General features: G+C 42.9%; 1 protein-coding gene across 1 annotated transcript; it reads right to left on the bottom strand.

The window, feature by feature from the left end:
• Window positions 1–361: 361 nt before the first annotated feature.
• Window positions 362–20781, bottom strand: zgc:101569 (uncharacterized protein LOC449822 homolog). Its single transcript, XM_041881902.1, has 6 exons — window positions 20431–20781; window positions 19624–19794; window positions 13623–13720; window positions 10047–10191; window positions 3004–3153; window positions 362–701 (listed from the first exon to the last, which is right to left on the bottom strand). Exons 1-6 carry the CDS (start codon window positions 20672–20674, stop codon window positions 469–471), a joined length of 1041 nt encoding a protein of 346 aa, XP_041737836.1. The 5' UTR covers window positions 20675–20781; the 3' UTR covers window positions 362–468.
• Between the last annotated feature and the right edge of the window lie 142 nt (window positions 20782–20923).

The following is a 20923-nucleotide window of genomic DNA, read 5'->3' as shown; positions in this document are numbered from 1 at the left end:
CTTCATACTTTGTGGCAACAGTTTGGGAAAGGCCCTTTCCTGTTTCAGCATGACATTGTCCCCGTACACAAAGCGAGGTCCATACAGAAATGGTTTGTCGAGATCGGTGTGGAAGAATTTGACTAGCCTGCACAGAGCCCTGACCTCAACTCCATCAAACACCTTTGGGATGAATTGGAACACCAACTGCGAGCCAGGCCTAATCACCCAACATCAGTGCCCGACCTCACTAATGCTTGTGGCTGAATGGAAGCAAGTCCCCGCAGCAATGTTCCAACATCTAGTGGAAAGCCTTCCCAGAAAAGTGGAGGCTGTTATAGCAGCAAAGGGGGGACCAACTCCATATTAATGGCCATGATTTTGGAATGAGATGTTCAACGAGCAGGTGTCCACATACTTTTGGTCATGTAGTGTACATAGGCATACACTATGTAGTCATGTTTATAAGCATACCTAAATAAAGTGTTACTAGCGCTTTGAGGAGAATTTCCCGCCTCTTCCTGTCCCTGAGCTGAACCTGGTTGCCCCGGCGACAGACTCAGCCTGGATGATTGGTGCTCCATGGTCCATCTCGTACTGCATGGCCAGGCTGAAGGAGGGAGCGTCGTAGGCACTGTAGATGGCAGAGGAGCGGTCTGCACGCATGCACTGCTGGGGGAAGGTGCTGATCTGCTCAGCTAGCTCCAGGGCTGCCTGCAGAACTGAGACACACACACACAAACACACGCAAAAACACCCGAACAAGATATGTATGTGAGCATCGTGAAGAAACAGATTCATGCGGCGGCTCATAAGCACATACAGTGCATTCGGAAAGTATTCAGACCCCTTGACTTTTTCCACATTTTGTTACGTTACAGCCTTATTCTAAAATTGATTAAATTAATGTTTTTCTCATCAATCTACACACAATACCCCATAATGGCAAAGCGAAAACAGGTTTTTAGAAATTTTAGCAAATGTATTAAAAATAAAAAACAGAAATACCTTATTTACATAAGTATTCAGACCCTTTGCTATGAGACTCGAAATTTAGCTCAGGTGCATCCTGTTTCCATTGATCATCCTTGAGATGTTTCTACAGCTTGATTGGAGTCCACCTGTGTCCGTAGAGCTCCGAGCCAAGATTGTGTCGAAGCACAGATCTGGAGAAAGGTACCAAAACATTTCTGCAGCATTGAAGGTCCCCAAGAACCCAGTGGCCTCCATCATTCTTAAATGGAAGAAGTTTGGAACCACCAAGGTTCTTCCTAGAGCTAGCCGCCCGGTTCCTCTGTGGAGATGGGAGAACCTTCCAGAAGGACAACCATCTCTTCAGTACTCCACCAATCAGACGGAAGCCACTCCTCAGTAAAAGGTACATGACAGCCCGCTTGGAGTTTGCCAAAAGGCACCTAAAGGACTCAGACCATGAGAAACAAGATTCTCTGGTCTGATGAAACCAAGATTGAACTCTTTGTCCTGAATGGCAAGCGTCACTTCTGGAGGAAACCTGGCACCATGCCTACGGTGAAGCATGGTGGTGGCAGCATCATGCTGTGGAGATGTTTTTCAGTGGCAGGGACTGGGAGACTAGTCAGGATCGAGGGAAAGATGAACAGAGAAAAGTACAGAGATCCTTGATGAAAACCTGCTCCAGAGCGCTCAGGACCTCAGACTGGGGCAAAGGTTCACCTTCCAACAGGACAACGACCCTAAGCACACAGCCAAGACAACGCAGGAGTGGCTTCGGGACAAGTCTCTGAATGTCTTTGAATGGCCCAGCCAGAGCCCGGACTTGAACCCGATCGAACATCTCTTGAGAGACCTGAAATTAGCTGTGCAGCGACGTTCCCCATTCAACCTGACAGAGCTTGAGAGGATCTGCAGAGAAGAATGTGAGAAACTCCCCAAATACAGCTGTGCCAAGCTTGTAGCGTCATACAAAAAGACTGAGTAAGGTCTGAATACTTATGTAAATGTAATATTTCCATATTTTATTTTGTATACTCATACACACCGCCTGCCGTACACTCATGCACACCGCCTGCCATACACTCATGCACAACGCCAGCCGTACACTCATGCACACCGCCTGCCGTACACTCATGCACACCGCCAGCCGTACACTCATGCACACCGCCAGCCGTACACTCATGCACACCGCCAGCCGTACACTCATGCACACCGCCAGCCGTACACTCATGCACACCGCCAGCCGTACACTCATGCACACCGCCAGCCGTACACTCATGCACACCGCCAGCCGTACACTCATGCACACCGCCAGCCGAGTGTTATACACAAACACACACAGAGACACACAGGATATATACCCTATCTGTATAGTTTGTTTCAATAATTACATTAGCATAGGGCACTTGGCAGCTATTCAGTTATAGCTACTGCTGGTGCATACTCCCTTCCTCCTGCACTTCCTGCCTCTCTGTGCTTGAGCCAAGCCACTTTGTTCCCTGGGCCACATGAAAGCACTGGACCACATCCAAATCTCCTATGGAAGCAAAGGGCTGATGTGAGTGATGCCCAAGTGCCCCCTCTCTCTTTGAGCTATCTCTAACCAAAGTGATCAGCCTCTGAGTCCAATTAATCGGACTTGGCTGTGGCTATGGGAATGACTTCCGAAAAGACTTAACTTAATCTTTGAATATCTTTTGAGGAATCTTAACCAGGAGAGCACATGGAAAGGCTTTTCGTAGGGATGAAGGAGTTTGAGTTTTCACACATTCATACAGAAAATGCCATTTTGGAAATTACACATTGTCCAATTCAACTATCGATGCTCAATTAAGTTATTGGTAAGGTTTGTTCCAACCAATGAAATGGCATACAAATCTGATAACTCTGAATAAAATAGCTTACATACATTGTCTAATCTACCACAGCCATTACATTGGAACAGATAAGAAAACTTCAAAATGCACTTTTAAAAAAATACTTCCAAATTGTTCAGAGTGAGGAGAGGAACATTACAGACAAAACCTCAAGAGAGGGCATATTTCTTACCTTGGCCATCCGGTACCACTCTGTTAGCCAATCCGAAGGCTAAGGCCTCCTGTGCACCAATGGGCCGTCCAGTCAGAATCAAGTCCAGAGCCCGGGAGAGACCAATGAGACGGGGGAGCCGGACTGTGCCCCCATCAATCAGGGGGACGCCTGAGGAGACAAAGGAATCATCCATGAGTGACATCATACTGAGGAGGGCTGTAGGACTTTACACTGTGGGTTTACAGAGTAGTTGACTATTCTAGTCCTACTGTTGCACACAGACATACACATACGCTTATAACTGGGTAGGTAGACTGTGAGGGAGTTTATCACTCATACGTTCCACCCAGTGATGTAGTGGTAAAAATATAGGGGAGTAAACGCTGACCGCCGTTCGTGGTGAGTAAAGCAATGCTCCTTATACTTTAGATGCATTTTTCCACAAAAGGTGGGTCAATGCTCGTGCAAAATTAAAAAGGTGCGTAAACAGTGTTGTCTTGCGTTTACCCTCCACTACACTCCTGGTTGCACCAATGTAGAGCCTTATAGGACTTACCAATTAGTGTTTTCCCACCAACAGTGAGTGGCTCCTAAAATATCATAATTCATATAAAAATCTAATCAAAGTTTATTGGTTGTGTACACAGATTTGTAGGTGTTATAGCAGGTGCAGTAAAATGCTTATGTTACAAGCTCCAACAGTGCAATAGAATGTCTCGCTAATACAATACAAATACACAAATAATCAAAAATCAAAACAAGAAATCAAGACATGACAGAACAAGTCCAATTAATGATCCAGAGTAGCTATATTAAAGTGACCATCTCCACTAGCATATCCACCAGGCTGAGAATTCTGAAAGTCACTTATTTGCGGAAGCCCTTGTGGCCGTAAGGCAGATGGAGGTATAGTTTTACTGGCCTCTGAAGCACAGGGAGCTTGCCTCCTCAACTCCTCCCAGTCATAGATTCTGCTTGACCACCCATTATTAAGAGCATATGAGTCCAACATATTTTCATAACCTGAAATCATCTCTGTGGGTTTTCGGGGGGAGTTCCCCAGGGAAGAGTTGTGGAAACACTAATTCTATTCATTCATACTCCCCGCTACATTCTCGGAGTCCTTCAAATAAATCACATTTGAATACATTGAATACCAGTGTTAATACATCTGCAACCAATCGAGAGGCCTAGGGTCAGAAACTCAGCACATATGGCAACTGACACAAGACAGCTCTTAGGGAGGGAGCGCTTTGTCAGCAAATACATCTTTCCCTGTCTCTACCGGTCAGGTCGATTCTGTTGAAAATTCCTATGAAAGAGTGTGCTGCCAATAGCACAAGCTGATGAAATCTGACTTAAATTCCATTATTTTTTAATTTATTTTTTACAAAGGCATCACAATAATAAAATCACATTACATACTTTTTAAGTCCATTTGTAAAATGTTCTCGAACAGGATGGGCAGATTGAGCAATCCACCCCACATACTGATATGTCCCTCACACACACACAACCCCCTAGCTTCCCTCAGGGCCGGAGGCTAGATTAGATTGTGGTGCAGAGAGCCTCTTCAGTCCATGTCCAGAACTAACAGGCCAGATTGGCGAGAGAGGAGCCAAGTTGGGCCAGATAGTCTTTAGTGCTGTTGGCACCGTGCTATCAGCCGTCGGAAGGGTCCTCTCTTATCCAGCACCCGCCTCAAAGCCTGCTGATACTCTCCTGGTCTGTCTCAAACTAGTCCTGTTTGCATTAACACACCAGCCCATCCTTTGTTCCCTATGCATGGAATCCAGTGTGTTGGGCAACGTCCCCTTGAAATCGTCACAAATAAAAAGGACACATTAGATGTTTGATTGGGAAGATCTGAGAATGAGAAAGGCCATGTTGTGGATATACCAGAACATCCTTTAATTCCTCATCTATTCAAAGCAGATAAATCCATTGTCTAAAGAGTCACACCAGTTTTAACTGGGTTTTTTGCGTGTCAGCAGAGCCTATTGTCCAATAATAGATATAGGAGGTGGTTCTCTTCCTGACTGTCAGCATTATCCTCTGCATTGCAGGGGTAGGCTTTTTCTAAAACGCTGCTATGCTGGGGAGATGATGGTTAACAATTCATATTTACATAAAATGTGTACGTATGCTGGTCGCAACAATGGCCTCACTTAGGGCTGTGGCGGTCATTACATTTTGTCAGCCGGTTATTGTCATGCAAAAGACTGCCGGTCTCATGGTAATTGACAGTTAATTAACATAAACAAGTGTAGCATCTCCAGACCTCCACGCATACAAGCTGCATACAAGCCACTGATGCACGCCTTTGGAACATCTACATTAAAAATAGTCTAATAAATCAATTTAATATACACCATCACAATAAATCCATTATTTATTTTAGTCTAAAGGTCTAAAGAAACTTTATGATATGAAGAAAATGTATTTCAGAAGAACAGAATATGAGTTGGCCTACTGTACGTTATCTGGCTATGCGCCATGCCATAGGCTTGTTTATTAAGCTGACAAGATATGCTTATAAGTCCTGTGCCATTATTTTATATTATACCATGGTATTGTTGAATACTTGTTTCTGATTGGCTTGAAGGGCATTATAGAGCGTGCATTATTTCCCTATAACGCATGGTACATTTGCATGGTAGAATTCAATGGCTATAGTTCATTCTTACATGTTGTATGTTTGAGCTGCTTTTGAAAGCAAAAGTCGAATTGAAAACATTATTGGCATTGTTGAATTCGATTTTCATAATGGCAAGCTAGGACTGATGGTTTGGTTAGCTAAACTAGCAAGTCTGCTTGTTTGGTTACCACGACAACTACTGTAGCTATCTAGTAAACTTGCTAGCTACTTCAGTGGATTGTTGAACACATTTCTACCGGCAAATGAACACATTTCTAGCTGCAAATGTGTTAAATTATAGCCATGGTATAAAAGGGATAATCAACTCGGGGCTCTATGCGTTCTCTGGAAAATAATGCAACTCAGTGGAAGGTCAGTTCCACTCTGCTAGCACGTTGTGGAACACGCCTTTTCCACGTCATTCATTATTTTCCATAGAACGCATAGCCCCTTGATGATTATCCCTTACTTATTTTATAGTAAAAATAATATAATTGAACTTAGCTGAATAAAATAGAAAGGATATTTGAAGTGGCTATGTTGAGCGTAAAAAGTGATAATTTGAAACAGGTCCTGCTAGATTAAGTTATTTGGCAACTTTAGTTGTGAATGATACAAACCTTAGAATGTCTTAGAAATCAAAATATATAATGGGCCGCATGATGCGACTAGGCTATTGATGATTTGAGAAAGTCGCAAAAAAAAGCTGGTGGTCTGTTCCTTGCCTCATGTTGCACAGCTGTTCTCTCATCAAGTGATCATATTTTCACCCATCAGACTATTCTCAATTGAATCTTGTCTTTACTAATATGTAACATTAGTTTCGATTTAGAATTGCCCATTATCAAATGGGCAGGAACAGGGGCAGGGGGAAAAAGACATGTTATCCGTATGGCACACTCGAATAGCGAATGGAGGCTGCACGCTTTCCCGCCGGTCCGTTTTTCAATGATGCCTGGTAGGCAACTTCGGTATTATAGTGGAGCATGTGCTTAATATGAGCAGCTAATGAATAAATATAAGAACACTTATTTCACGCCACGCGTCAACCAATGTTTGAGAAGCATGCGCTCGCTGCGCGACAGGTGATATTCCGCCCAAACTCTGTATGCCATGGGCTCTCCAACCCTGTTCCTGCAGCTACCCAGGGCTTGATTCGTGAAACCAATTGAAATCTGTTCGGAGACATCAATAGTAACCTGATTTCGCAAACAAAACATATTTTACTAAACTGTTGACAGCCCCTCTGCACGCTCTAGAAAGGAATAAAGGAGAGAGAGGAGGAGATGGAAACGCACGGTGGTGAGATATTCTGTATAGCTAAAGGTAATGTGTCACCCAATTAATTCTGGGGGGAAAAAGCCCTATTACTAGGCAATTCAAAATCAAATACAAATTCACTATAATTGTAGGCTAACTCTGTAAGCCGCCCTGCACAATCAATGAACCAACAGCATTGCCTAGGGCTATACATTCTCTCCCAGACTCATGGATATAAATTTGAGCGTAGCATAAGGTAACCAGTCCATCCAGTATGAATAATAATACAGTCCACACTCAAAGGCAATTACTCAAATTTGTTTAATTTTGGAGTATAGGCTAGACCAATTATGTACCAAAAACATCTCAAATTATTTTTGTTTTTTTTGCCATGAGTAATATGCGGTAGGCTATTTATTGTATAATGGCACATTCATACTTTTTATTCTTTTTGGGGGGGCTTGGGCTCATGTGCGTATGAATGTTTTGAATTAATCATCACCTTAGAAAGCGCTGTCCATTTCGTTGTGTTATTGAAACAACATACACAACAACCATGTTTTACACTCAGTTTCAACCTGCTGTTGAACTTCTTTCTTCAAATTGATCATCACAGTGAGGTGAGTTTTAAATGCACGATACTGTTTTGATGATATTTGCATTGATGTCAGAGTGGTTAGAGGGACAATAGAGCCCTGATTACCAGGCCATTAGGACCTGATGGTTGTTAGCAAGTTGGGTACTACCAACGCATGTCCAGAGTGCATAAGAGGAGATTAACGTGACTCATGACTGCCGGTGTGGCGGTAATACAGTCACCACAACAGCCCTAGCCTCACTCTCATTCATTTGCTTCCTCTTGGTTCAAACACCACATCTATAGGTACAGTAAGACTGCCAATACACAAGTGAAGTGTTGAGCTCTGTGAAACAGTTTGGGCAGACGACTGATGTTTTTTAGTTTGAACTGAGCTGTGCTGGAGATACAGGCATCTGCACCACTTCAAAGCAAAGCTGTCCACAATGGACTCTCACGAGGGTTAATGTGATTAAGTTCGATGCGGATTAAAGATTTCCAGCCAAATCCGTACGGAACGGATACAGAGATGAGAACGTGAACCTTTAACGGAGGTTCACTTTGAAACACTCCAACTTGGAGAAATATTTTGGGCTTAACACACTGTCACAGGATTCCCTTTTCTTTCAGCACATCAAAGAAATATTTTGACGTTTTTTGGTGTCTGCGAGTTCATTGTTTGATGAAGGCCTCCCCATGGGCTCTGAAGAAAGCACAGGACATTCTGAGAACTAGAGTTTAACTCACATCCAGCAAACCACAGAGACACACAGTGCTGCAGGTGCCTCTCTAGCCACTAGCCAGATCCTCTAGTCTTAAAGCCAGGGTGTGGTCTTTCTAGTCTCTCTGCAGGCTCCAGTCCAGTATCACACACAATTTCTGGCAGTTATGTCTCTCCCCGCCACCCCATCCATCTCACTAATTGGGTCTTTGAGCACAGCCGGAACCGTTCGGAGCCAAGGTCCAGAGGTTATCCTACATTGGTCCAAGGACAGCCAGGAGGTTCGAACTTCAGGTTCTGCTAAGGTCTCCCTGTAGAGGTTAGACTAACTGTCCACTCCTGTGCCCTTTCACTGCTTAGAGGGAGAGTATTCAACCATGCAGAGTATTTTGGAATGGTATCCCCATGTCATCAATAACAAGTCATTGGATAGTTGTTTGAATTGGCCAACATGATGTCAGCTTTGGACCGGGCTGTACTCTAAACATGTGGGCTATCCTATGATCCCTCCTTTTGGCCTTCCTCGTTTTTCCGTACGAGACAGGGGCTTCGATGAGTCATGTGACAGGAAGCCGTCACTCACTTGTGTCTTCCATTGGGCCACATCACATAGATTTGGGTTATTCATTCAAACCACAGGGGATTCCCTTGGGCTGCTGTTCCCATGTGTTTCTCCACCAAAAACGCTTACAGAATTCTCCCATCAAACTAAAGCGATGTAACAAACCTACCAGAGAGATCTAAAAATAAACTCCAGAGGAGTAGCGTTACTTTTGATGAGTAGAGCCTTACTGCTATACATGCCAGGCTAACTACAGAGTGGAGGAACACAACGTCCACAGCTGATAACTGGGTATGGTCAAAATAACAATTACAGTGCTAAACTCACATCCAATTATAGAACGAGCCACAGTGGCCAAACTAAGCTGGGGAAACAACTGGGAAAAGTGTTGACAAACAACCCAGGGGTTTGTGGAATGAGGCATAACCGAGATGGTGGGGTGGCTGAACATAAGCAGCTGGGAGGAAATGTGCCTCCGCCGCCAGCAGTGTCAATCCTCAGAGCACATATGCTCCACTCGGGGCTGCTTAAGGAGATCTGAAGTGAGCGGTTAGTCATTCCCCTTTCACCGGTTCAATTCAGTACGTATCAAGGGAAGGAGACAATGTGAGGATTGAGGAAGCCAATAAAGACTATTGAGATGTACCCCTGATGTCATGCACTCAGCGGCGTCAGTATGATATATGATGGGAGGTGACGAAGACAAGACATGGTGGCCATGCCCCTGCCACAAGACAGTATGAAGGGTGGCTCGGGCCCTGGCTCAAGACAGGCGAGGGCACTGCCAGGATGCTCTGTTTAATTACAGAGCCAAAATGATAAGCCCTGTTTAGAGAAAGAGACCCAGGATCTACCCGCTGCCAGTAAATTATAGTACGGCCGGTCCTATTTATAAACACGGAGGTCATATTTTTAACCCCGGAGGCAGACTGGTGTCGAGATGGGAGATGCTACTACACGCTACATTCATTTCCTCTCCTTCTGGTTATCAGGGAGTGCAGCATGTACAGCAGTGGTGTCTGTACATGCAATGCTTTCAAAGGCCATGGTCATTGCTGCTATCGCAGAGTTATTCAAAACCCAAACAGGAGAAAGCTAAAGTGATAACGGCTTGAAATGCTACATTGCTGTTGAAAGGAAAATTAATCAGGCACTTTGTAACGATTTTGACTTCCACTGGCGGGGTAAGGGCTGCAACCTCACACAATTAAAATTACACACACACACACACTTGGTAATAGTGGGGGGTGGACCAGGCTCAGGGAGGTGACTAGGGGTCATCTCGTAGGTGGGATACACATACCAAATCTGCGACAGAACACCCCCATGACAGCGCTCTCCTCCACCACTCTCAGGTCAGCCAACAGAGCCAGCTCCAGCCCTCCGGCCACCGCGTAGCCACTGACCGCTGCTATCAACGGCTTGGACAACACCAGTCGGGAGGGACCCTGGGAAGGACACGATATGACACACACACCCTGAGCGAGGCATGAAAATAATACACTCCCTAAACAAGGCTGCAACTAGGCTTCCTGCACAAACATACTCCCACAACAAGGAAGAACCTTGGCCTTTTACAAGAATACATTAGCTTGAAAGACTAGCAATAGAGATTAGAGATTACGGATTATATACAGTGCCTTCAGAAAGTATTCATACCCTTTGACTTATTCCACATTTTGTTGTGTTACAGCCCAAATTCAAAACGGATGTCACTACAAGTTGATTGGAGTCCACCTGTGGCCAATTCAATTATTTGGACATGATTTAGAAAGAAACACACCTGTCTATATAAGGTCCCACAGTTGACAGTGCATGTCAGAGCAGAAACTATACCATGAAGTCCAAGGAACTGTCTGAGATAGAATTGTGATGAGGCATATACAGTTGAAGTCGGAAGTTTACATACACTTAGGTTGGAGTCATTAAAACTTGTTTTTCAACCACTCCACAAATGTCTTGTTAACTAACTATAGTTTTGGCAAGTCGGTTAGGACATCTACTTTGTGCATAACACAAGTAATTTTTCCAACAATTGTTTACAGACAGATTATTTCACTTATAATTCACTGTATCACAATTCCAGTGGGTCAGAAGTTTACATACACTAAGTTGACTGTGCATTAAACAGCTTGGAAAATTCCAGAAAATGATGTCATGGCTTTAGAAGCTTCTGATAGGCTAATTGACATCATTTGAGTCAATTGGAGGTGTACCTGTGGATGTATTTCAAGGCCTACCTTCAAATGCAGTGCCTCTTTGCTTGACATCATGGGAAAATCAAAAGAAATCAGCCAAGACCTCAGAAAAGAAATTGTAGACCTCCACAAGTCTGGTTCATCCTTGGGAGCAATTTCCAAACGCCTGAAGGTACCACGTTCATCTGTACAAACAATAGTACGCAAGTATAAACACCATGGGACCACGCAGCTGTCATACCGCTCAAGAAGGAGACGCGTTCTGTCTCCTAGAGATGAACGTACTTTGGTGCGAAAAGTGCAAATCAATCCCAGAACAACAGCAAAGGACCTTGTGAAGATGCTGGAGGAAACAGGTACACAATTATCTATATCCACAGTAAAACGAGTCCTACATCGACATAACCTGAAAGGCCGCTCAGCAAGGAAGAAGCCACTGCTCCAAAACCGCCATAAAAAAGCCAGACTACGGTTTGCAACTGCACATGGGGACAAAGATCGTACTTTTTGGAGAAATGTCCTCTGGTCTGATGAAACAAAAATAGAACTGTTTGGCCATAATGACCATCGTTATGTTTGGAGGAAAAAGGGGGTTCTTGCAAGCCGAAGAACACCATCCCAACCGTGAAGCACAGGGGTGGCAGCATCATGCTGTTGGGGTGCTTTTCTGCAGGAAGGACTGGTGCACTTCACAAAATAGATGGCATCATGAGGATGGAAAATTATGTGGATATATTGAAGCAACATCTCAAGACATCAGTCAGGAAGTTAAAGCTTGGTCGCAAATGGGTCTTCCAAATGGACAATGATCCCAAGCATACTTCCAAAGTTGTGGCAAAATGGCTTAAGGACAACAAAGTCAAGGTATTGGAGTGGCCATCACAAAGCACTGACCTCAATCCTATAGAAAATGTGTGGGCAGAACTGAAAAAGCGTGTGCAAGCAAGGAGGCCTACAATCCTGACTCAGTTACACCAGCTCTGTCAGGAGGAATGGGTCAAAATTCACCCAACTTATTGTAGGAAGCTTGTGGAAGGCTACCCGAAACGTTTGACCCAAGTTAAACAATTTAAAGGCAATGTTACCAAATACTAATTGAGTGTATGTAAATTTCTGACCCACTGGGAATGCGATGAAAGAAATAAAAGCCGAAAGAAATAATTCTCTCTACTATTATTCTGACATTTCACATTCTTAAAATAGAGTGGTGATCCTAACTGACCTAAGACAGGGAATTTTTCTAGGATTAAATGTCAGGAATTGAGAAAAACTGAGTTTAAATGTATTTGGCTAAGGTGTATGTAAACTTCCGACTTCAACTGTATCTGGGGAAGGGTATAAAACCATTTCTAGAGTGTTGAAAGTTTCCAAGAGGAGAGTGGTCTCCATCATTTGGAAATGGAAAAAAATGTGGAATTACCCAGATTCTGCCTAGAGCTGGCCGTCTGACCAAACTGAGCAACTGGGCAAGAAGGACCTTGATCAGGGAGGTGACCAAGAACCCATTGACCACTCTGACAGAGCTACAGAGTTCCTTGGCTGAGATGGTAGAACCTGCCAGAAGAACAACCGTCTCTACAGCACGCCTGGAGTTTGTAAAAAGGCATGTGAAAGACTGAGAGCATAAGGCAAAATATGAAGTGGTCTGATGAGACAAACATTTTACTCTTTGGCCTGAATGCAAAGCACTGTCTGGAGAAAACCAGGTACAGCTCATCACCCGTCTAACACCATCCCTACCGTGAAGCATGGTGGTGGCAGCATCATGCTATGGGGATGCTTTTCAGCGGCAGGAACTGGGAGACTGGTAAGGATAGAGGGAACAATGAATGGAGCCAAATACAGGCAAATCCTTGATGAGAACCTGCTTCAGAGTGCAAACGACATTAGACTGGGGGGCGAAGATTTACGTTCCAACAGGACAATGACCCCAAGCAAAGCTGGAATGGCTTCAGAACAAGAATGTGAAAGTCATTGCGTGGCCCAGACTTGAATCCCATTGAAAATGTAAGTTCCAAACAGGACAATGACCCCAAGCAAATCTGGAATGGCTTCAGAACAAGAATGTGAAAGTCATTGCAAGGCCCAGACTTGAATCCCATTGAAAATCTGTGGAAAGACTTGAAGATTGCTGTTCACTGCTGCTCCCCATCTAATTTAACAGAGCTTGAGAAATCTGCAAGGAAGAATGGGAGAAAATCCCCAAATCCAGATGTGCAAAGCCGATACAGACATACCCAAGACGACTCAAAGCTGTAATCGCCGCCAAAGATGCTTCTACAAAGTATTTACTCAGGGGTGTGAATACGTATGTAAATGTGATATTTCTGTATTCCATTTTCAATAAATTTGCACAAATGTCTAAAAACATGTTTTCACTACGTCATTATGGGGTATTGTGTGTAGATGGGTGAGAAAAACATCAACTTAATCCAATTTGAATTCAGGCTGGAACACAACAAAATGTGGAATAAGTGAAGGGGTAAGAATACTTTCTGAAGGCACTGTATGAAAGACATACCACAACTGATCCATTTACATATACATACAGAGGGGTCAATAATGACAAACAGATACATTGAAAGTTAGGTTGTGTGTTATCAGTCATCGACTGTTCTGTGCACACTGATCGCGTGTGAGGGTGATGCAAAGTCAGGGAAGGTTTTTGCAGATGCGCGCACCATAGGAGCAGGACCTTTGGTGACATCTTGCTCCAATTTGAGGGAGGCAGTGTGATGGGCCAGCTCTTTCAGATCGTAACCAGCACAGAAATTCCCTCCTGGAAGAGACCACAAAATTACAAAGTATGGCAGCTGGCAACTGAAGAGGAAGGGAAAATGACGAGGATGAAGAAAAAAAACACAACAACTTGAAGAGGAGAGGCAGGGCTGCAATTTAGAAATGCATGAGGAAATATGGCTGGCTGGCTGGCACACAAATTATTTTCTGCTCTTGCGTGGGCTCAGTCTCTCTTTACTGCACAATGCTCTCATTAATGGTAGAATAACGCACCCTGACCAAAGCCCCTTCCGTTGTATTCATGTGGTAATTACAACATTACCCAGGAGGCCTACAAACACTATGTCACAGGCGCTGAGGCGGAGGGCTGTAAAACGGTGTGGCCGCTCTGTTTCTAACTGTAATGAGACTGAGGATGAGAAATGTGCTACAACACCCCTCCACTGAGACTGGCTTGATTACAGCAGCAGTGGGTCAGAGGAGGAGAGTTCTTTAAAAGGCTGTGTCTGTGTAATTATGTACCAGTGCTTCCTGGATTTGATTGAATCTGTATGAAGAGATATTGTAGAAGGACTATACCAGGAGACATTATGATACCATTTTCTGTTTTTAAAACTGATGAGAGCATATTGTGACTTTATGGTGAGTTTAAAGGTTGAATCAGAGAAACAAGCTAAAACCAATATGCAAATTGTGCAGTGCACACGTCTCTTTGGGAAAATAAATTTTAAAGGATTTTATTATTGATATTAATGGAAAACCTGTGAGAAAGTTGAAGTAACATGCCCATATCTCATGTTTGGATTTGGCCGCATGCGACTACACTTTATCGTATGTTCTCTAAAATGGGGATAAAATGGCCTCATTGAAAGGTGCTACAACAGTGACCTTTGCAGCTATTTCAGCAGTTAGCAAACCTTCAGATTCCCCCATCCCCCTTACTATAAAAACATAGAAATACGATTCCAAAAAACTCTAAATATGTGCCAACAGATTCAAAACATATATAACAGAGGTAATTACTCATAATTTAGTGAAAAGTACTGAAACAATTCTCCCAAAATGGAGATGAAAATTATCATGTTTTGGACTAATTTGGACCAAATAGCTTCCTTATGGTTGCAAAGTTAGTTTCCAGACTGGACATGTCTAGCTGTCATCTCCACAAGCAGAGGGATTAGTAATACTTTTTGAGGTCAGCCACCTTACCAGGGCAGAGCTACATTTGAACCTACAAACTGGATTTACATTGAGACATGCACTCCAATTAACAACAATGGGCAGCGCAGGAATCCAAGTGCACTTTGCCAGAGTTGTCCATTACACTGGTCAAAGTTAATCCAAATAACACAAGGCAATTACCGCCACACTGTTTTCAGTTCAGCGCCGAAGCGACCAGCATTTAGCAGCCTTCATTTCACTGGGTTACAGCTTTGAGGTGTTGAAGCATTAAAATAAAGCCTCTCAGCCAACGCTACACTCTAAGAGAGGAGGAGGGTTGATCCAGGTTGAAAAAATGATTTCCATTGTGGGAGTTCATTTGGATGGGGTGAGATTATTATTTGGAGAGGTATTAAGTGTGTATAATTATCGCTCCCTGGTTGACACAGTGCAGGACCCTGGAAGCTGTGAGCATACATATGTTAATACAGGCACTTTTAAATCAGGGCTAATTAGGGGATGAGGAGGAGGAGTGAAGGATGTGACTCCCACTCTGGGCTTCTAGCGCCTGCAGTTAGCCGGCGAAACGATTTAAAGAGAGTTTGATCTCTCGCCCCAGTTGATTGGGCTGCATGGTTCTACATGCGTAATTAAGGATATCTAAATAATTGGTGACTGTGTATAGTGTGTTATGGGGAGCCTGCCCACATAATTATATTCTGCCGAAATTAAAAGGAAATCATGTTCTTAAGGCATTATTATGAACACCTTGCTTTGGAGGAATAAGATATATACAGTGCCTTCAGAAAGTATTCATACCCTTTGACTTATTCCACATTTTGATGTGTTACAGCCTGAATTCAAAATGGATGATTTTTTTATTATTATTTAAAAAAAAAAAATCCACACAATACCCCATAATAACAAAGTGAAAACATGTTTTTAGAAATGTTTGCCAACGGCACTGTAAATATCTAAATACCCTGAATGTAAATGAACTTATTAGCATTATTTTGTCAAAGACAAAAAAAGGTACTATTTCCATCCAATAAAAGGGGTGTCATTGCATCCCTACGAGTTTGCTGTCTACTGTCCTGTATGTCTGGGGGAGAGTGGGGTGTCATGTTTTGTATGTGTAACTGTTAGTGAGCTGTGGAAAGAAAATACAGTGGGGAAAAAAAGTATTTAGTCAGCCACCAATTGTGCAAGTTCTCCCACTTAAAAAGATGAGAGAGGCCTGTAATTTTCATCATACGTACACGTCAACTATGACAGACAAAATGAGAAAATAAATTCCAGAAAATCACATTGTAGGATTTGTAATTAATTTATTTGCAAATTATGGTGGAAAATAAGTATTTGGTCAATAACAAAAGTTTCTCAATACTTTGTTATATACCCTTTGTTGGCAATGACACAGGTCAAACGTTTTCTGTAAGTCTTCACAAGGTTTTCACACACTGTTGCTGGTATTTTGGCCCATTCCACCATGCAGATCTCCTCTAGAGCAGTGATGTTTTGGGGCTGTCGCTGGGCAACACGGACTTTCAACTCCCCTCCAAAGATTTTCTATGGGGTTGAGATCTGGAGACTGGCTAGGCCACTCCAGGACCTTGAAATGCTTCTTACGAAGCCACTCCTTCGTTGCCCGGGCGGTGTGTTTGGGATCATTGTCATGCTGAAAGACCCAGCCACGTTTCATCTTCAATGCCCATGCTGATGGAAGGAGGTTTTCACTCAAAATCTCACGATACATGGCCCCATTCATTCTTTCCTTTACACGGATCAGTCGTCCTGGTCCCTTTGCAGAAAAACAGCCCCAAAGCATGATGTTTCCACCCCTATGCTTCACAGTAGGTATGGTGTTCTTTGGATGCAACTCAGCATTCTTTGTCCTCCAAACACGACGAGTTGAGTTTTTACCAAAAAGTTATATTTTGGTTTCATCTGACCATATGACATTCTCCCAATCCTCTTCTGGATCATCCAAATGCACTCTAGCAAACTTCAGACGGGCCTGGACATGTACTGGCTTAAGCAGGGGGACACGTCTTGCACTGCAGGATTTGAGTCCCTGGCGGCGTAGTGTGTTACTGATGGTAGGCTTTGTTACTTTGGTCCCAGCTCTCTGCAGGTCATTCACTAGGTCCCCCCGTGTGGTTCTGGGATTTTTGCTCACCGTTCTTGTGATCATTTTGACCCCACGGGGTGAGATCTTGCGTGGAGCCCCAGATCGAGGGAGATTATCAGTGGTCTTGTATGTCTTCCATTTCCTAATAATTGCTCCCACAGTTGATTTCTTCAAACCAAGCTGCTTACCTATTGCAGATTCAGTCTTCCCAGCCTGGTGCAGGTCTACAATTTTGTTTCTGGTGTCCTTTGACAGCTCTTTGGTCTTGGCCATAGTGGAGTTTGGAGTGTGACTGTTTGAGGTTGTGGAAAGGTGTATTTTATACTGATAACAAGTTCAAACAGGTGCCATTAATATAGGTAACGAGTGGAGGACAGAGGAGCCTCTTAAAGAAGAAGTTACAGGTCTGTGAGAGCCAGAAATCTTGCTTGTTTGTAGGTGACCAAATACTTATTTTCCACCATAATTTGCAAATAAATTCATTAAAAATCCTACAATGTGATTTTCTGGATTTTTTTTTCTCAATTTGTCTGTCATAGTTGACGTGTACCTATGATGAAAATTACAGGCCTCTCTCATCTTTTTAAGTGGGAGAACTTGCACAATTGGTGGCTGACTAAATACTTTTTCCCCCACTGTACATCAGGGGTCCGCAACAGGACAAAACCAGCCCGCAAGCGATTTTTTTATAAAAAATAATATTAGTTTTTGGTCAAAAAAACACTAAAATCACCAGGAATTCAGCTAAAATTAGTTTAATTTTGGAAATCTGTTCCCAAGTATTCCCACAAATTTAAAAAAGGGTGCCTTCAGAAAGTATTCATACCCCTTGACTTATTCCACATTTTATTTGTGGCCTGAATTCAAAATGGATTAAATATTTTTTTAAATCTCACACAATTTACACACAATACCCCATAATAAAAAAGTGAAAACATGTTTTTAGAAAGGTTTGCAAATGTATTGAAAATGAAATACAGAAATCTAATTTACATAAGTATTCACACCACTGAGTCAATACATGTTAGAATCACCTTTAGCAGCGATTACAGCTGTGAGTCTTTCTGGATTAGTCTCTAAGAGCTTTGCGCACCTGGATTATACAATATTTGCACATTATTTATTTAAATTCTCCAATTTCTGTCAAGTTGGTTGTTGATCATTGCTAGACAGCCATTTTCCAGTCTTGCCATAGATTTTCAAGCAGATTTAAGTCAAAACTAACTAGGCCACTCAGGAACATTGATTGTTGTCTGGGGAAGCAAGTCCAGTGCATATTTGGCCTCGTCTTTTAGGTTATTGTCCTGCTGAAAGGTGAATTTGTCTCCAGTGTCTGTTGGAAAGACTGAACCAGGTTTTCCTCTAGGATTTTGCCTGTGCTTAGCTCTATTCCATTTATTTTTATCCAAAAAAAACTCCCTAGTCCTTGCCGATGACAAGCATACCCATAACATGATGACAGCCACCACCATGTGTTTTGATACACTATCCAAAGTGTAATTAATAACTTCACCATGCTCAAAGGGATATTCAATGTCTGCTTTTTTTTTCTTCATCTACCAATAGGTGCCCTTTTTTGCGAGGCATTGGAAAACCTCCTTGGTCTTTGTGGTTGAAACTGTGTTTGAAATTCACTGCTCGACTGAGGGACCTTACAGATAATTGTTGTGTGGGGTTCAGAGATGAGGTAGTCATTCAAAAATCATGTTAAACACTATTATTGCACACAGAGTGAGTCCATGCAACTTATTATGTGACTTGTTAAGCAAATATTTACTAATTAACTTATTTAGGCTTGCCATAACAAAGGGGCTGAATACTTATTGACATTTCAGCTTTTAATTTTTAATTAATATAAAAATTTGGGGGGGTTAAAACATTATTCCATTTTGACATTATGGGGTATTGTGTGTAGGCCAGTATCACAAAATCTAAATGTAATCCATTTTTAATTCAGGCTGTAACACAACAAAATGTGGGGGGAAATCAAAGGGTGTGAATACTTTCTGAAGGCACTGTATGTGATCATGTCTCAATATAATCAATGTATGAAATGATTGTATTTAAAAAATAATATATTTTTGGGTTTAGTTGTGGTCAACTTGCAGTGTACAAATTATTATAATTATGCTCCGGCCCCCGACCATCCGCTACGACCAAAATCGGCCTGTGGCTGAATCTAGCCTACTACTTTAATACATCATCATCATCGCCATGTCTCAGGTGTTGTCATAGAGACCGTCTTTGAGTGTAGAGACCGTCTTTGAGTGTCTCTATGTGCTAATGTCATGTGCGGAATCTGAACCGAGATCTACTGCAGGAGAAACCAACGTCTTAACTATTAGCCCAAGAAGAAATTCCCTCTTGGGCCAAGAGCTGACAGATTTTGAAGTCGCAGGCGGGCTACCTCATCATGTGACTATGAGCAACCGTGTACCCAACTCATGACTGCTACACTAACCATGCTGACCTAGCCTAGATGCCAGTCAGTTTCTGCTCTCTTGCCAACTCTTTATGGAATTATCATGCAAAACATGTTTGACTTGACAATAGCGTAGACAAAAGCACAAACAGATCTGGGACCAGGCTACTGCTGACCCTCCATCAGAGGCTTTGCTGAGCTCCTGTCTGTAGTGTGCAGGGGGTCTAACCGTTGCCATGGAGCACTGCTACAGTCAGGGCGGGGTCACTGTCGAAGGCCGTGAGCTCGTCCAGCAGCCGTCCAGCCGTCTCCTGGTTCACCGCGTTCCGCACCTCGGGGCGGTTGATCGCCACGGTGACCACTGACCCCCTCCTCTCCGTCACCACAGTCCGCCCGGCGACTGCACAACAATGGGAGAGAAGAGAAGTGAGACCGCAACACTTAGAAAGAAATGGCCCCAAAACTGGGACTGGAATAGATCATGGCTGAGGATGAAGCTATGTGGCAGAGAGCGCGTACAGTTGACTTGACATATTTACGGTAAGAAAAATGGACCGATATCAAGACAGTTGCATCCAAAATAACTTCAACAAGAGATGAGATCCAACATCACTCCAGCCATTCTACAATCATACAAAGTAAACCGTTTGAGAGCTAAAACACATTTCCATATAATACAATATAGTATATAAAATAGTGTAACTTATCTTTATTCAATATTGACTTCAATTTCATATTCCGATTTAAAGGGAGTTGGAAGTCAAGGTCAGTAAATTGAGTGTGCAGAACTCCACACAAATTATATCCACATATCCAAAATGCATGTTTTGTAACAAAGTGATACATAATGGCGCCTGTTTTGAGAAATAGATTTCTCAAATATTATTTAAATATACTAGGCGCCTCAGTCAATCCATTGAATCCACATTCCACTCTGCCCCATGTCCAGTCTGGTCTGAAAGCAAGTATTTGCTGCCCTCGGCTGCCAGAGAAATGCCATTGCATATGACACCGCTGTGTTCTTCAACATAGCTACCTTTCTCCGATTCCTTTCCGGCTGAAGTACTGTAAGGGCTATTTTTCTCAGAATACTTTTTTCCAAGTAACCGGTCTACGGCAGTAGCAGCTTGCCAGCTCAGATTTCTAGCTAACAAAACACGTGTCGTACTCTGACACGCTCGGAGACCCATAGTTGTGCTTGACAAGCAAAAATAGAAACTGCTGAAGCTCACAGGAACAAAAGTATCCCTAATTCCAAAGTGAATGTTCCTTAGGCACATCTATAAACAAAACCACGTAAAATAAAAACAGTCTCGCGGTCTACCTATCAACAAACGTTCCAATGTTTACTAATAATGTGCAGCACCTCGCAAGTTCACCCCCAGAAACAAGGCAAACTGTAAGTAAGGTTCTTCTGCACATGATTGGAGCATGCACTGGTGTAATACACAAGTGCAGACAGGAGAGGGCAGAGTTGAGTCATTTCTTGCACTGCAGTGCACATTGCTGTACAGAGGTGAATTTTCTGT

Source organism: Coregonus clupeaformis, chromosome 7 (assembly GCF_020615455.1).
Source record: "Coregonus clupeaformis isolate EN_2021a chromosome 7, ASM2061545v1, whole genome shotgun sequence".
NCBI lineage: Eukaryota > Metazoa > Chordata > Actinopteri > Salmoniformes > Salmonidae > Coregonus > Coregonus clupeaformis.
Note: the sequence above shows the minus strand (reverse complement) of the source record. Positions and strands in the feature narration are given on the sequence as shown.

Excerpts from the sequence above, each read along its gene's own strand:
- zgc:101569 (XM_041881902.1), bottom strand. The coding sequence starts at position 20,674 with ATGTGCCTAAGGAACATTCACTTTGGAATTAGGGATACTTTTGTTCCT. Across the intron at positions 19,795-20,430 it reads CGGAAAGGAATCGGAGAAAG|TCGCCGGGCGGACTGTGGTG; the intron begins GTAGCTATGTTG and ends ATTGTTGTGCAG. Across the intron at positions 3,154-10,046 it reads GGTGTTCTGTCGCAGATTTG|GCGTCCCCCTGATTGATGGG; the intron begins GTATGTGTATCC and ends TTGTCTCCTCAG.